Here is a 15,784-nt window from a genome sequence, read left to right as displayed (position 1 = left end):
GAAGGGGAAACAAAGGAGGAGGCTACAATGCTTGATAAGAAATGTACTCATTATCTTGCCCATGTAATTGTAACTCTTCTGTACAGTATTTTCACAATTAAAAATAAAAGTTCATGCCTAACATTCAATTGATTCCTTAGTCCTTCTGAGGTATTAAGTTTATTCACTTAAATATTAACGACTGAGGACAAAAAAAATACTATTGCTTTGGGAAAATCAGAAATAATTCTAATTATTAGTACGACTCTCAGGCAGGGCATAGGGTACAGGCTTACTCTTGTAATCTAGTTACTCAGAGTCTGAGACTTTTGGATCATGGTTTAGAACCAACCTGAGCATGAAAGCCTGTGAAATTTATCTCTAATTAAGCACCAAAGCAGCTGGAAGTGGAGTTGTGGTTTAAGTGACAGAGTAGTAGCTTTGAGCAATAAAGCTCAGAGAGCACACCCAGGCCTTGAGTTCAAGCCTCAGTACCAGCACCCAAATAAGTAAATATATTAATATCAATACCTGTCTTTCAAAGCTGGTACAGTAAACCTCAAAATATAGTTTGTTATGAGGGCTAAATGTAATTTGTAGTAAAACCTCAAAGTTTGTTCCTGTTGATGAGAGTGGGCACCATCTGAAGAGGCACATTAGTGTGCTCTAAGCTTTTATGTCACACTAATCTATTTAATCAAAGCTCTGTAGAAGTTTGTCTGAGGACGCCCTTTGCTTCTGAAGAGCGAATTACAAGCATGATTCCATCTAACAGCATGAGGTTTTAAAAGAGAATGCACTTCGTTTTTATTCCCTGGATAATGACTTTAAATCACTTTGTACTTGAAAAAAATGAAAAACTAAACTTAAAAGTGACTTTGCTTACATGGCTATATTTAAAAGTTACATGGGGTCTACAAAATTGGAGCTCTGTGCCGTGCTGTTCATTTGTTCAGAAAACTCTTTTAAAATATTAACTTTTTCTATATGTTTGCAGGATATTTGAGAGTGGGAGTACATACTTCTTATATGGCTTTTCAACATAGATGGTAACTGTGTGGCCAGATGAGCTTTATGGGCAAAGTCAAGTGATAAGTCCCAACAAATCTTCAGCAGTTTCAACAGATGCCCTTCCCCAACTGCTCTGCCATGTCTCTACCTAAGAAACTAGCTCTTCAGAGAAGTACAGCTCCCTCTGTGCAATCTGAAATATCTTAACATGCCAGAAAAGTTTAACAGAAGAGCAATATATCCCCAAACAAAATAAACTAGGGCTATGATTCACAAAGAAAGTATAGTAATTTCATTTTGCTTGATCTGTAATTATAAGATTTTAAATACGATGTCTCCTCTTACCCCTTCCCTTAAAGGTTGATCCCAGAATTCATTAAGAGCTCTTAATGAATTCTTTTAATCTACCAAGTGGAGTCCCACAATACCCAACACTGTCTTGCTTTCTCTGTATTTTTTTGATGTCATATCATCATTCCCGACATGCTAGAAATAAAATCAATGTTGGTCCATTTTCAACACAATTCATTTAACCCCAAGTGGCAAATTACCAGTAGCTTGTTTGCATAACAACTTGTGGATGAGACAAATTTCATGCATTGAAAATAAACAGTACTGATAAGAAAATTGGACTGAAAGAAAATGGGAAAATGTGTAGAAACTGTGTATATGCCACAAAACATATGCCCAGAAGAGTACACTTGCCCTCCAAAACAAAAGACACTTCTAAAATTTAGCCAATATCAAGAGCATGTTTAATTAGATGACATGTGGGAGAGAATGTAAACTTTCCAATAATCCAACCAATGAGGAATTGCTGGAAGAATTACCACCTGCTAGGTATAAAACTGCTTTCTGTCATCTCCTATCAGACACCATCTTAAAAGAGTGCCCTTTCACTGCCCTTTCTGTCTTTGAGTTTGTCCTTTCAGCTTGGATGGGTGAGTATGTTTCTCACATAATAGAAACCAAGTCTAGATGAGAAGCCATGTACAATGGCATTTTGTAGAATGTGGACTATAATTCAAATTCTTAAGCCCACCCAAATTTGCTAAATTTCAATCTCAGACTTCCAAATCTGCAGTTAGAAATATTCCAGGAAAATGTAAGAGTAAATATCAAATGTATATACAAAATGCAGTCTACCAAAATCAAGTTTTGGGGGGAGCAAATGGGATGGGGTTGGAGGAATGTAGGAGGTAGGGGGGAAGGGATAGGAGAACAACAACAAGGGAAAGAGTAACAATGATTGACTTATAATGTACTCACTGCCTTACTCTAGTAACTGTAACCCCTCTGTACAGCATCTTTACAATAAAATAAAATCAAATAAATAACAGAAAAATCAATGGCTACTCTGACTAGCACTGAAACTCTCTGCCTGAGATCTCTCTTTCTCTTCCTGTCTTCTTCCCTGCTACTCACAGCACAGTGCAAATTAAAGCATATGGTCCAGCAATCAGCACAAAGTCCCAGGGAGAAAATATGGAAGAAGCCCCATTCCATAAAAACTGCTCTCCCATAGGACCCAATTTGACTCCTTTTGGGACACCTCTGCAGAGTGTCAGTGTGTCCTTATTTTCTGAGTTTTCTTTTCCCTGTCAAGTAAACTTGCTCTGTCTGCTAAAAATAATTTCCTGCCTTTCACTTCTTCAACGTGCAGAGAGAATGACTCCATATCCTCAAATCGCATCAATGCCAACTGGTACAGATTGAAAATAGCAAATGATCATCTTTAAATATATACTCAAATTGTTTTATACTGGGTAATAGCCATCCATTTCTAAGAGGAAAAAAATCAATTAGGAGATCCTCTCAAAGACTGAATTCATGTTGTACCTTTGTAGTTGGTAATATTTTTCAATGCATTACATCTTTTATTAGCATATGGAGAAAAATAAGACACTAGGGAAAAGGGGACTCACCACTTCTTCATGTCTGCATTTTCTCACATTAATCCCATTTATCTGCAATGAAAAGAAAAGCATAGTGTCATGTATTACAAATTGACTTTGTATGTTGGTTGCATATGAATAATAATGACAAGATGAGTACCTGTAAAATTGCATCCCCAATAAAGAGCAGTCCCGAAAGTTCCGCTATGAATAAAAAAAAAAGATTGCATATTGACTTGTTTCCTCTGACAAATTAAAGAATGTATTTTTAATTAAATGTAAAACTGACAGATTAAAAAAGTGTTATTTGGCTAATATTTTAAAGATTCACTGAAAATTGGAATTCTAAACAATAATATGATTTGGTTCACTTACATTACTGAAACTCATAGACTTTTATTTAATCTTTTTTAAAATTTAATTCCAGTTTTATCTTGGAATTACAAAAACATCATCAGTTTTAGTTTTCTTATGTATTTGTAACTAGAATATGTCTATAGCATCCAACCTATCAGCTGTGGCAGGAGTTCCAAGGTAGTTTATGAAGATTACATTGTTTTACTGATTTTATTTGCAGTTTAGGAATGAAACAACTTCTTTGTATTTTTTATTGTATTTTCTAGAAGAAGCTTCATAAGAAGAACTAATTGGATAAAATTGTGCACAAAAACTGAATGAAAAAGTTTTTGGAAATATCTTTACTACATATTTTTAGCTTTAGTTTTGTTCCTTTATTTACCAAAACAACTGAAAACAGTCTTCAAATCATACAAGATCACATTGTGTTCTTACTTTGACCTAGATTCCTTTCTGTGAAAAAAATGTCTTCTTAAGGAGAGGTAATTGGTAAACTCAGGAATCAGATTCAGCCATACTTACTGTTTGAACTGGAGAAAGTTAATCCCATCCTAGATGGTGAAGCAACCTAAATAGCAAAGCTGCACAAAGAAATAGCTACTAGCCAAACACTTACTTCTCTGTTCTTTGGAGATTTTTGAAATGACAACTGGAATGTTATGCTCTGCTCCTCCCTAGAAGGGAAAAAATTCACATATCATATTTTAATTCCCTTAAGTGCAGCCATTAATTAAGAAGCTACCTAGGCAGGTTAAATAGACTTGTGTAAGCTTGTAGGTAGGTATGTAGGTAAGTAGGTATTACTACCACGAAACTATCTACTTATTGCTGAGCCATCCAACAATTAGTAACAATCAATTATGAAATGATTGCTTCTCAAAACAGAAAAGACTGATAAAGTCTTCAGAAACAGTATTTCTTTTGTCCTAAATACCTATTTAGGAATGCTATCTGACGTAGCAATTTTTATTAAGATTCCTAACACCCTATGATTATATACTTTGATGCTCTGGCTAAATGACTATACATGGTCTATGGAACATTCTCCTAGTTCAGAAACCTTTCTGAATGCTACGTGACCAGAGAAACATTTATCTCTAAGAATAGATAAAGAAAATTGGGATGCATACGTGTATGGTGGGAATAGATCATCTGCATTTCCCAAGGAATATTAGACTCCTCTTTGTGTGAAATCGCATGCTAAACAACTTACATAGTGAGATTCAACTACATATGATTTAATAGTGATTTTCCATTGGACCAGATATGGTGGGGAAAAAGACAAGCAATCTAAACTTGTGTAAAGGAAAACAAATAAATTCTTAGAATGGTATGAAAATCCTGTTGCAACATTACAGACATGAAATGCCTGAAAGCAGTAGTTGAAAGCTAAAATGAGTACACTAAAGAATATGTTATGATCCATTCATCTACTGAGGGGCATCTGGGTTGGTCCCATATCTTAGCTACGGTAAATAATGCTGCAATAAACATAGTTGTACTGGTAGCTTCAGTATGGTCTTGTTTGTAGTACACAATGGAATTTTATGCCTCCATCAGAAAGAATGACATTGCCCATTTGTAAGGCAATGGAAAGAATTGGAAAAAAAATATATTAGTGTAGTAAACCAGGCCCAAAGAAACCTAAACCCTATTGTGTAGTCATGGAGATGGGAGGGCAGGGATGGTAGGGGAAAAACAAAGGAGGAGGCAACAATGCTTGATAAGAAATGTACTCATTACCTTGCTCATGCAATTGTAACCCTCCTCTGTACAGTATTCTCACAATAAAAAACATTTAAAAAAAGAATACATTATGAAGAAAAGAAGCTTAGTGCTTTTTAATACAAACAGTTAAAAAGATATTCTAAAGGACACTGGTGTTGTATGCTAAGACTAGGTGATCCCCTCAGGATCCCATAGTGCAGTCCAAAAATTACTTTAGAACAGTTTTTCCACATGTATATCTACTGAGAATAGCTAACTATAAGATAGACAGCAATTGTCAAGAAAAGTGCGAATATTCAAATTTTTTTTGTTAATTAGAGTGGCTTCTACTGCTAAATTAGTGAAAAGGAAGATGACAAATACGATAAGTTCTACTCATTTTGAAATTGAAATTCATTATTCAAAATGTATTTTTGTTTTCCCTCCAACTCATTATCCATACATGCCAACCTCACTAAATCCAAAGAAAGCCCCTGGCACAGACTACAAAGGTCCCAATTATGGTCTTGCCTTTTAGTTTACGTGTATCCAGAACACTAATCCTGTTTAACATGAGCCTGCCTCCCATCTGGTCAAAGTGACAGTGAGGGAATTGACACTGTGAAAGAAATTTACTGTGTACACAGTAAATTCAGTATACTGGGAAAGTTAGAACCTAAAGGTGGGTGCTTATTTCACTTTAAGATTTATTTGAAATAAGCACAGGCATTAAAATGAGGCTAGAACTAGTCCAAACTAATATATATGACTCCAATTTCAATCATCTCTCCTCATTTTATTATTTTCCTATAATACTTATCAGCTTCTAATTTTCTGATATATAATATTTATCAAAAGTATTTATTGATTTTTCTGAATACTCTTTTTCTAAATACTATTTATCAGTTTCAAACATTTATCACTTAAAATATTTTTCCTTCCCTCATCTTTAATTTTTTGCTTGTTTTGAGCATTAGTGGAACCACAATGCCTGGAATAATGTCTTATTATGGTTGTTGATACTTCCTCAAGATACATGGAAATTGCACAAACTATTTGTTCTGCATCTAGACATTTTAAAAGAAAAAGCTGTTAACTTAAATGAGCCATCAACCTGGAAAAGATAATATGAAAAGGTGAAATAAGTCAACTATGGAACTACGTCAGGACAGATAGATGAGGAGACCTGGAAATTATATTATTTTTAATGAATATCAGACCAGGCTCAGAAATTAAGGACAGGAAGCAAACTGAAATGGCAGATAAGTTCCCCTTCTTCCATACTTCCTTTTTAATGTTAAGCTTAAAATATAGGATGGGCTACCTAAATGTGCTTTCTCCTTCAAAATGGAGAACAATTCTGGAAAGAGCACAGACAGGACGAATGAAAGGCATATCTGAAAAAAAGAAGTTCTGAAGATAACCTGTGTTTTAGCTGGGACTTGGGTATCTTCTAAACTGGCAAAGCAGGGTGTTTAAGACCCATTGTAACAATGAGATGTGCAAGACTCTATGTTGAAAAATGAACTTTACAATTTAGATGGGGGTGGGGAGGGTGTAGTTGTCGAGGTGGGGGGAAGGGATGGTAGGGGAAAAACAGGAGGAGACAACAATGCTTGATAGGAAATGTACTCATTACCTTGCTCATGTAACTGTAACCCCTCTGTACAGTATTTTACAATAAAAATGTATTAAAATTAAAAAGAAATACACTGTTAAGGGAAATGGTGGAAAAAACTAGTTGCTCAAGGACACACACATGGTTAAGGACATTTCAGCTCTTTAGGATTTGGAGTGTGGGAGGAGTTCATGGTAATGACAATGGGATGACCTTAGGGAAAAGATCAAATGTGACTTGATTGACTTGATATACACAGTTGCCATCTCATTGCAGTATATGTATGAGATGTATGAAGACTTAGGAGTTTGTTGAGCACAGGACTCAAGGGGTTCTACTGTGAAGGTACTTCAGTTTGGTTAGAACTGTCCTAGAGTTTCTCTGCCCTTAGAGAGAAATTCTAAAACTGACCACAAATTACCTCTTTCCCCCAAGGAGTGAGGAGTGAGTCTTTGGGAGGTACTAAGGTGAGGATAGAGCCCCGAGGCATTATCTAAGGTGTGACTAGAAGTCAATTTTAGCATTCTTTCCCAGTAGCTAACCTGTCTCAATCTTACCCATCAGATCCTTAATCTGAGGATTAGAAGTTTTACACTGAAGTGTAACTGTCCAGTTAAAACTATAGAAAAGCTATAGATATGAGCAGCCATTCTGAGTTTTTAACTTCCAGATCCTATGGGGAACTAGAAATGTTCTCTCTTTTTCTATTTCTCCCTACTGTCTCTCTGTTATACTAAAATAGATCCTTGCAAACTCTGAAATTCTTTCCCAGTGGATCTCAAGGACCTGTGATTTTGCATGGAAGCAAAGGAAGCACTCATCTATCCTCTGGTAACAAGATCATAACTCACATAGCTGAGCAGTGATGACATTATTTATGACAGACTTGATTGTGGGAATTCCCTTTTTCTGGTTTTACAATTTATCATTGTATCTACTTCACTATACATGCAGAAGTTTTTTAATGCCTACATTAAATGGGGGGTGAAAAGTAGGTAGGATTGAAACCAGCTATCCATATTTAAGGGTAGGTTAGCCTGAAAGTCACTTGGAAACACCCTGTTTTATCTCCTGAGTATGGGTATTATAAATGTACACATCATGTCAGCTCCAGATTCTCACCATCTGAGGTGACCCCATAACTCCCATTTCTCCTCCACTCACAGATGAAGCAAGGTATAAGAACTAACTACTTCATGAACATTTTCCTTCCTATATAAAGTTCTCCTAATATTTGAACAGCTTGATATCAACCATGTTTTTCATTTTCCTTTTAAAACAGACATTTGGAGCTCTGAAGTTTAAAACTAATATCAGAAAATTAGATAACAAAGTCTGAAACAAAAATTAGAAGATAAAATTGGAACTTTAAATGACTCTACCTTCATTTGTTGGATGAAATGTGAGGGTAACCTAGGCCTATTAAAGGAAATTAGATCTAGTTTAAGACTTAAATTGGGAAATTTAAAGTTTCCTAGGTTAGGGTAATATAATGTCCTTGCTTGCTTTAAAACAGGCAATAAGCTTCCAATTATTCCTGAAACCAAAATTAAGATCCTTATCAGCCCCTTGTTGCATGGTTTCATAGCCTAGTTCAGTTTCAGCTAGGACTCTCAGCTCTATGAGCACTTAAAGACATCAATATTTACTGTCTCTGCCTGGGATGAATTTTGCCTGCCCATATTTGAGACTTGGCTAAAATATTCCTAAGGCAGGCAGGCAGGCAAGCAGGCAGACATCTATGTCTCTGACTTGAAGTAATCCACTTTGTAGCAGTGAATTAAGTCTGTGATTTACATTAGAATTTGATCAGCATGTTCTTTCTACTAGAGTATGAACAGCCAGGGATGAAGTCAGCCAGAGCTTTTTTCATCATTTTCCCAATACATCCCTGGCCCAAGGAGTGTGTTTGTGATCATATGTTTGGAAAGTGTCTGGATTAACCTGATGGTATTCCAGCCTATGATAGGATCCAGGATTAGGAAAAGTCATACATTTCTGCACAGGGAATTACAGATATCCAAACATGCCTCATTCGAATGTGCAGTGTCCTTTGTTCAAAACATAACTGATGTGGTAGCTAACTTCATAGGCACAAGGCTCCATCTAAAACCTTTGGAGAAGTATCTACAGGATGATTTCGCAAGTGTGATTGTGAAATACAACCAATCAATCCCAGTATCCTGTTAGAGCACTGGGAATCTTGCCAAATAAACCTTTTTGGTTTAATATTTTCATTATAGAAAAAAACAGATATATGGACCTCAAGATTTACTCTTCCAGTAATAATCAAGTTTCTTATAAGCATATGAAAACAAAGTAATCCCAGTTCAAAGCTTAAATTGACAGGTACAAGGATCATCTAGAAAATATATGTTGAAAGACAATGGGGAGAACAATTATTTATCTGAGTGTCCTCATGAACTACCAGAATCACCTACTTCGGTCTTTCTCATGTACAATATGACTACCTTTGCAGAAAGGTCCCCAGTAGGGCATTCCATAGAGACAAATCAGGCTGAGATGGGAAAGAATTTTCCCTAAACTGATTGGAAAGGACATAGAATATCTTTTTTTTCCCCCATCGTGGGGACTGAACTCTGGGCCTGGGCACTGTCCCTGAGCTCTTCAGCTCAAGGCTAGCACTTTACCACTTGAGCCACTGCTCTACTTCTGGCTTTTTCTGCTTATATGGTGCTAAGGAATCCAACCCAGGGTTTCATGCATGCAAGGAAAATACTCTTCCACTGAGCTACCTTCCCAGCCCGGAATCAAACCCAGGGTTTCATGCATGCAAGGAAAATACTCTTCCACTGAGCTACCTTCCCAGTCCCTGGAATATCTTCTTGAAGTGACGAAATATCCTAAAACTACACAGGCATGGGAGGTATAGCTCTGTGGCAGATGCCTGCCTAGCAAGCATAAGCTTCAGTATCAAAAATAAATAAAGAAATAAGTAAAACTAAGTGAACTATGATTACTTATATATGTGAAGATACAAAATATTATTGAAGCCTATACTTTAAGTATGTAGACTTAGATGAATCATATCGAGTTATTTAATAAAAATATGAATGGTCCTTTCAAATGAAAATTTTCTAGGGATTTTAAGTGATTCTTGGGAGTAATCTGAAATCTTGAAATTAAGCTTGAGTATCTGTCTGTGAACTTCTTGTGTTTACATTTGAAAGTGGAGCCAGACTAAATTAAAAGAGTCCACATTTGGAAGGATAAGATGAATATACATTCATGTATCTACTTCTATCAGCAGGTGATATTTATAGACTTGCATAAAAATTCCTAATACATTTTAAAGCTGGGATTAATATAATCACTTTGAAGGTACACTTGGATTTGTTAAATTTGGTACTATTCATACTGACTCTGGATATTAAGAAATTACTTCCTTGATTCTGGTTTTTCATATCTGAAGAAACAGGATTTGCACCCTCTCTGCCTTAGTGACTATGATGAAACACAGGATATTAGATACTGCAATGCAAATCCTAGCTGATAGCTGTGGTGAAATGGTGCCTCTAAGGATGCTGCTCCAGACAAGAGGGATAGACACATGGATACACATCCCTAGAAGGGCCATAGGGGAATGAGAAATATGAGCTCAGAGCTGAGAGAAAAGCAAGCTCATGCTGGTGGAAACACAAATGCTATTGGGCCAGGATCAGCTTGCATGGATGCAGATGACCCACAGGACAATGCAGACAGCACCAGAGAGCCTCGTGTATCTGACACTTCAAAGAAAGCAGTACCAGTGTGAGAGCAGAGAGGAAATAGTTCTAAATTAGTAGTTTATGTCCTTTGGTCTAGATGTGGCTTTTGTAAATAGAAGATCTTGATTTCCTCTTGAAAGGCAAACAAAACACAAAGCTAGTGCAAGTGGGAAAAACATAAGTTTTTGACTTCTGAGAGATTATTTGAACAAAGAAGACAATAATGATAACAACCAGGAGATCACAAAAATGACCCACAATTATAGTGTATATGACACTGCCTACAAAAGATAACCAAGAGCACAAACAGCTTTAGTACACGGGCTTTATGCACAACAAGTCGCAAACATCCCGTAGAGGACCTCTAATGCCCACAGAAGGGAGACAATTTTTCTCCTTGAGGTTTTAGAATAGGGGCTTACATTAAGCTAATATTTAAAAACAATAGTGGATCACATATGTGTATATATGTATGTCACATCCCTAAACTTCATCCTGTAATTCTGCTTCAGTTACCCATTTGGTTATAGTACATTTTCTACATACAACTGCAATATGGGGACAAAATTGGAGAAATGACCAGATACCAGTGCCTCATGACCGCAATCCTAGCTACTCAGGAAGCTGAGATATGAGGATCAAGGGAAATATAAAATGAGCACAAGTAGACAAATCTGAAACTCTTACCTCAATCAACCAGCAATAATCTTGAGTGGAGGTGTGACTCAAGAGGTAGAGAATCAGCTTTGAGTGAAAAAGCCAAGCATGTAGCCCTGAGTTCAAGCTTCTAATTCCCTGACTGGGAGGAGGCTGCTCCTGGAGGTTAAGATAACCCTACTGACCTAACTTCAGACTAAAGAAAATAATTTCTCTAACCTGGGTAACGTGAATACTCAAGCAAGAACGTAGCCTATCTCTGAGCCCCCCCTTGCCAGAACCTCCACCTTCAGCAGCAGGGTTACCACTGTTCTCTGAGCTCAGAGGTCATCCCTCTGTTTCTCTTTTGATCTTGTCCAGAATAGACATTCATACATAGGTTTCCTTTCTATCAATCTTTATATAAATTGATAGAATTTTAGCCACTTAAATATTAGTGAGCCTAGATTAATCAGAGATTCCTATATAAATTTCAATGTTACCTATGCTAAAAGTTTTAGGTTACCACTCCACATTTAGTATCTAATGTATATGCACATCATTTAAAATACTATGGCTTTCAAAGTAGAGTCTCAGATTTTGTAAGAAAGTTTCTTAAGCTTAAAATAAAACAAAATTAGAATAATACTACATAGCATTTGAAGAGAAAGGGAATGAGATCTTCAAAAAGTCATATCAAATCCATAGTGGCTCACAACTATAATTCTAGCAATTCAATGCTAACTGGGATCTGAGGATAATAATATAGTGCCAGACTGAGCATGAAAGTCCGAGACTCACATCTCTAATTAACCACCCACAACCCAGAAGTAGGGATGTAGTTAAAATTGTAGAACACTATCATTGAGAAATAAAGTTCAGGGACAGCACCTAAGCCCTGAGTTCAAGCCACAGGACCAACACACACACACACACACACACACAAATATAACACTTTTCCATTTATTTCTGTTCTTTTCTTTTATTCTGTGGGAAAATTGAGATAAGAACATTCCTCAGTGTGTCCTACATCATGTTCTGATGTTAGCCTTTCAACAGAAGATGCCGAAGTCTAGAATCAAACTGTAGACTTAAAACTGTCTCAAGCTCTAAGCCACCTGCACATGGGGGTTCCAGGAGTTTCAACATTGTCTCATGTGAGAAGAAAGTGTAAAGCTACAAGCCAGTGGCCTGGGGATACAGAGAGTGAAAGAAGAATGTATGGGTAATGGTAGCCACTATGCTGATGATGCCTATACCTACAGCCATCAAGGCACCTCAATAAAGCAGTCAGATAAACTCATACTGGCATCTTCCTTGCAGTGTTGCCTATCAACCTCCACAGCCAGGATTGCAGCCTGGATGTTGAGGGATTATCCCAGACATAGGCTCTGAAGGCAGGGAAGGCCCATGGCAATTGGTTAGTAGAACATAAAGCAAAGTGGCTGGCTTTGGTTTCCAGAGTGCATGTTGAAGTATTTTGTTTGTTTCAGAATGAAAAGACCTTCTATTATCTGTCAGTCAAGTTTATAAAAAAGAGAACTTCATCAGGTGACTCATGCCTATGATCCTTGCTACTAAGGAGGCTGATATTTGATGATCCCTACTAAAAACCAGACCAAGCCAGAGAATTTGTAAGACTCTTAATTAACAAGTTATAAGTAGAGCTGTGGTTCAAGTGATAGAGCACTAGTGAAAAGATAGGGAACAGAACTCAGGTTCCGTGTTCGAACCCCACTAATGACACAGAAGAAAATGAAAGGGATTTTGGAAATTTAAACTGAGTGTCTCTGTTTTCTGAGTCAATTAAATATTTACCCTAAGATCTATTGGGAATCTTGACTATCAGTGAATTTCTTCTCAGTTATTTAACACAACACCTTCCTTCCATCTCTAATGAGACCATAAGAGTTTAATTAATACTTCTTACCACAAAACCTCCTACATGTGTGTATGTGTGTGTGTGTGCGCGCACACACACACACACACACACATATATACACACACATACCACATTTTCTTGATCCAGTCATCTACTGAGGGGCATCTGGGTTGGTTCCATATCTTAGTGATGGTGAATAATGATGTGATAAACATAGGTGTGCTGGTAGCTTTAGTATGATCTTGTTTGTGATCATTTGGGTAAATGCCCAAAAGCGGGATTGCTGGGTCATAGGGGAGCTCTATGTGCAGTCTTTTGAGGAAACTCCATACTGCTTTCCAAAGTAGTTGAACAAGTTTATCCTCCTACCAATAGTGTAGCAGAGTACCCTTTTGTCCACATCCCCTCCAGCATCTGTTGTTATTAGAGTTCTTGATTATAGCCATTCTAAATAGGGTGAGGTGGAATCTCAGTGTTGTTTTGATTTGCATTTCTATTATGACTAGAGAAGTTGAGAATGTTTTCATGCGTCTATTGGCTGTTCTTATTTCCTCTTCAGAGAAGTCTCTCTTTAAGTCTTTAGCCCACTTATTAATCAGGTGGTTATTTCTTTGAATATTTGTTGTTGGAGGATTTACTTTTTTGAGTTCTAAGTATATTTTAGATATGAAGCCCTTATTTGTTGTATGGCTAGTAAAGATCTCACAATCTGTGGGCTTTCTATTGATCTTGCTAGCTATACCCTTTGTCATGCAGAAGCTCTGAATAACAATCCCATTTGTCCAACCTTTCTTTGATTTGTTATGTTTCTGGGTCTCCATTAAGAAAATTTCAGCCTGTGCCAAGGAGCCCTAGAGTTTCTCCTATTCTTTTTTTTTGGGGGGGGGTCCGGTCGTAGGGCCTAAACTCTGGGCCTAGGCACGGTCCCTCAGCACTTCAGCTCAAGGCTAGCGTTCTACCACATGAGCCACAGCGTCACTTCTGGCTTTTTTCTTTTTGCTTATGTGGTGCTGAGGAATCAAACCCAGGGCCTCATGCATGCAAGGCAAGCACTCTACCACTGAGCCACCTTCCCAGCCCAGTTTCTCCTATTCTTTCCTGTAATGTTTTCAGGTTGTCTGTTTTACTTTGAGTTCTTTAATATTTTCGGGGTTGATTCTGGTCCATTGTGATATATAAGGATCTAGCTTTAGCTTTCTTTTTTTTCTTTCTTTTTTTTTTAATTGTGAAAATACCTTACAGAGGGATTACAATTACATGAGCATGGTAATGAGTACATTTCTTATCAAGCAAGCATTGTGCCTTCTTCTTTGTATCCCCTTCTCATCCCTTCCCATCCTTCCCTTCCCCCCCCACAAGTTGTAAAGTTCATTTTTTAACATAACGACTAGCACAAATCATTGTTGCAATGGGTCCACCTGTATCCCTATTTAAACAATTGGTTTTTTCCCTTCCCCTCCACAAATTATACCAACATCAAATACAGTGAAAACAGGGATTATACCGTGGGGGAAGGACATACAAAGCAACAAAGAAATCATCTTATAAATATGTTAGAAACAATAGCAAGAAAGGAAAACCATTTGAGTCCTTATCTTGGGGTTAATTTTGCCTAACATCAACTTATCTGACCGTTTCTGCTTGTCTCAGACATATACTAGTTATTGAAAATAAGGGAAACCGTGGGACCTATGTTTCTTTGGGCCTGGCTTACTTCACTTAATATATTTTTTTCCAAGTATTTCCATTTCCTAACAAATGGGGCAATGTCCTTCTTTCTGATGGAGGCATAGAATTCAGTTCTGTATATATACTACATTTTCTTGATCCATTAGTTTTCTACAGGTGGTTAGCCAATTTTGCCAGCACCATTTACTGAAGAGGCCGTCTTTCTTCCATTGTATTTTTTTTAGCTCCAGAAAGAATGACATTACCCCATTTGTTAGGAAATGGAATGACATGAAAAAAATTATATTAAGTGAAGTAAGCCAGACCCAAAGAAACATAGGTCCCATGGTTTCCCTTATTTGCAATAACTAGTTTATGTCTGGGATAATCTTACAAGATAAGCAGAAAAGGTCAAAAGCTATGCACATACGACCATATAAGATGGTGCTAAGCAAAATGAACCCCAAGATAGAAACACAAGAGGTTTTATCTTTGTTGCTGTTGTTGTTTTTAATGTACTTATAATGTACTATGTGATCTTTTTATTTCTTTTGTATGTTCTTCCCTATTGATATAATTCCTATTTTCACTGTACTTGATTTTCGGGGGTGGAGGAAGTGAGTGGGGAGAAGTTGGAGAGGTGAGGAGGGAAGAGATGGCTGGCTAAAAACAAAGGAGGGGGTAACAATGCTCAAGAGGAAATGTACTCATTGCCTTACTCATGTAACTGTAACCCCTCTGTACAGTATCTTTACAATAAAAATAATAAAAAAAACCCTCCCACATGTATACTAGTTCTTAACTGGAACAATTAATGTTAATTTTTTATATATATTTATGACATAGCTATATTATTAGTTCAAATTGCTCCTGAAATAAATTAATGATTTGACATTAAAATGTTAATTCTTCACTGAGCCTATACTGAATTCTAAATGTTCATTAGATATAAATTTCTAAATTCTCACACTTAAAGAAAACAGTACTATTGAACATAATAATTTACCTATTAACATATGACCAAAAAGGAAACTGTAAAGCAAGATTTTTATTTAAAATTTTTTTAAATTACAAATTTGATCTATATAACCAAAATGAAAAATAGTTTTAAAAATAGAAAAGAAAACTTTGAGCTGGCTGCTGGTGGCTCATGCTTGTATTTCTAGTTGCTCAGAAGGTGGAGATCTGCAGCATGAAAAGTCCTAGAGATTTTTATCTCCAATTAACCACCACAAAGCAAGTGGGTCTACAGCTTTCTCTGTCTCTCTCTGTCTCTGTCTCTGTCTTTGTCTCTGTCTCTGTC

The 15,784-nt window shown here is 36.8% G+C and overlaps 1 protein-coding gene across 1 annotated transcript in view; it reads right to left on the bottom strand.

The window, feature by feature from the left end:
- The window catches only part of Sntg1 (syntrophin, gamma 1), an 852,919-nt gene that overhangs the window by 277,562 nt on the left and 559,573 nt on the right, over positions 1-15,784 (bottom strand). The window contains exons 6-8 of the mRNA XM_013009280.1: positions 3,859-3,916; positions 3,046-3,089; positions 2,916-2,957 (exon numbers count right to left, since the gene is read on the bottom strand). Coding sequence (XP_012864734.1) covers positions 2,916-2,957; positions 3,046-3,089; positions 3,859-3,916 — 144 coding nt within the window. The remainder of the gene's footprint in view (positions 1-2,915; positions 2,958-3,045; positions 3,090-3,858; positions 3,917-15,784) is intronic.

Source organism: Dipodomys ordii, unplaced genomic scaffold (assembly GCF_000151885.1).
Source record: "Dipodomys ordii isolate 6190 unplaced genomic scaffold, Dord_2.0 Scaffold9, whole genome shotgun sequence".
In the NCBI taxonomy this organism is placed as follows: Eukaryota; Metazoa; Chordata; class Mammalia; order Rodentia; family Heteromyidae; genus Dipodomys; species Dipodomys ordii.
Note: the sequence above shows the minus strand (reverse complement) of the source record. Positions and strands in the feature narration are given on the sequence as shown.